Raw genomic sequence first — 1,052 nt, 5'->3', positions numbered from 1 at the left:
GGTCCATCTATGCTGCTACGTAGATATTCAACAAGTTTGTTCACGCGAGCATTCCTCGCAATCTTACTACTGCCTCCTGATATATTATTCCCATGCCTTGTGTTACTCCTTGTACCACCTCTTCCCCAAGCCAGTATCTCTGGATTCCACACAAGCCCTGGAGATAATCCTTTACTATCTTTATAAACTTCAGTGTCATTATCNATCATAACTTTTCGTTCTAATAGGTGTGTCTATTTAAATAGTCATGTATTTTGAACTTTCTATTGTCTCNCGTTTCTTCTGTCGGACTTCTGTACCACGCTCATCTGAAGACGAATCTTTGCCTCCTCCGTTGTTGTTAATATCATCATTATTATCATCATCAGGGGCTTCTGATACGTTTTGTTGTTCCATGTTTCTGCAGTTCCTTCTCCTTCTGGAGCCACTAGCAATACGCGGTGATCTCACCNAAATTTTTAGAAATGATTATAGCAATATAAAAATTTAATAAAACTTACTGTAGAATTTATAGTTTCGTCTAATTATCATAAGNCCAAGACTGCTGCCTCTTTACCTAAAGATCGTCTTTTCACAAGAGCCTCTGACTGTCGTTGCGATATTTGAGCTATAGATGCTTGAATCTACACAAAAGCCATAACAAGGTAGAGAAAAACAAATTTCAAGAACATAGCTTTAGCAACAGTCGAAATTTTTTTATAACAACAATATCCATATGACACATATTGCCTCANTTGATAAAAATTACATTTATTCATTACAACCATTAGTTCAATATTCTCAATTAAGATCACTTTGTCATTATGATTTTTTGTAATTGTAGCTATTTACCATAATTCTTCATAAAATATCTTATATATTTATAATACTTCAGACAATGTTTTCTGCAAATTTACGTCTATTCTACATAATATTTTTTGTTTATAAGTTTTCATTTTGATGGTTGTGCTTTTAAACCGTTTCTGTTTAATGTTTATATATTCAAATTATTCTATTACATTCAAATGATTTCATAATGTATAATTTCAAATTTCAAACTTATTAACTTTTTA

At 32.1% G+C, this 1,052-nt stretch overlaps 2 protein-coding genes across 2 annotated transcripts in view; both read right to left on the bottom strand.

The window, feature by feature from the left end:
- LOC109130465 (putative E3 ubiquitin-protein ligase RING1a) overlaps positions 1-396 on the bottom strand; it is a 5,650-nt gene extending 5,254 nt beyond the window's left edge. Inside the window, exons 1-2 of the mRNA XM_019240035.1 lie at positions 300-396; positions 8-220 (exon numbers count right to left, since the gene is read on the bottom strand). Of these exons, the coding sequence (XP_019095580.1) occupies positions 8-220; positions 300-396 (310 nt within the window). The remainder of the gene's footprint in view (positions 1-7; positions 221-299) is intronic.
- The window catches only part of LOC104760514 (putative E3 ubiquitin-protein ligase RING1a), a 12,553-nt gene continuing 12,028 nt past the window's right edge, over positions 528-1,052 (bottom strand). The window contains exon 8 of the mRNA XM_019240034.1: positions 528-623. Coding sequence (XP_019095579.1) covers positions 528-623 — 96 coding nt within the window. The remainder of the gene's footprint in view (positions 624-1,052) is intronic.

The sequence above is a fragment of the Camelina sativa genome, chromosome 18 (assembly GCF_000633955.1).
Source record: "Camelina sativa cultivar DH55 chromosome 18, Cs, whole genome shotgun sequence".
NCBI lineage: Eukaryota > Viridiplantae > Streptophyta > Magnoliopsida > Brassicales > Brassicaceae > Camelina > Camelina sativa.
This window is presented reverse-complemented; position numbering and strand designations above follow the sequence as displayed.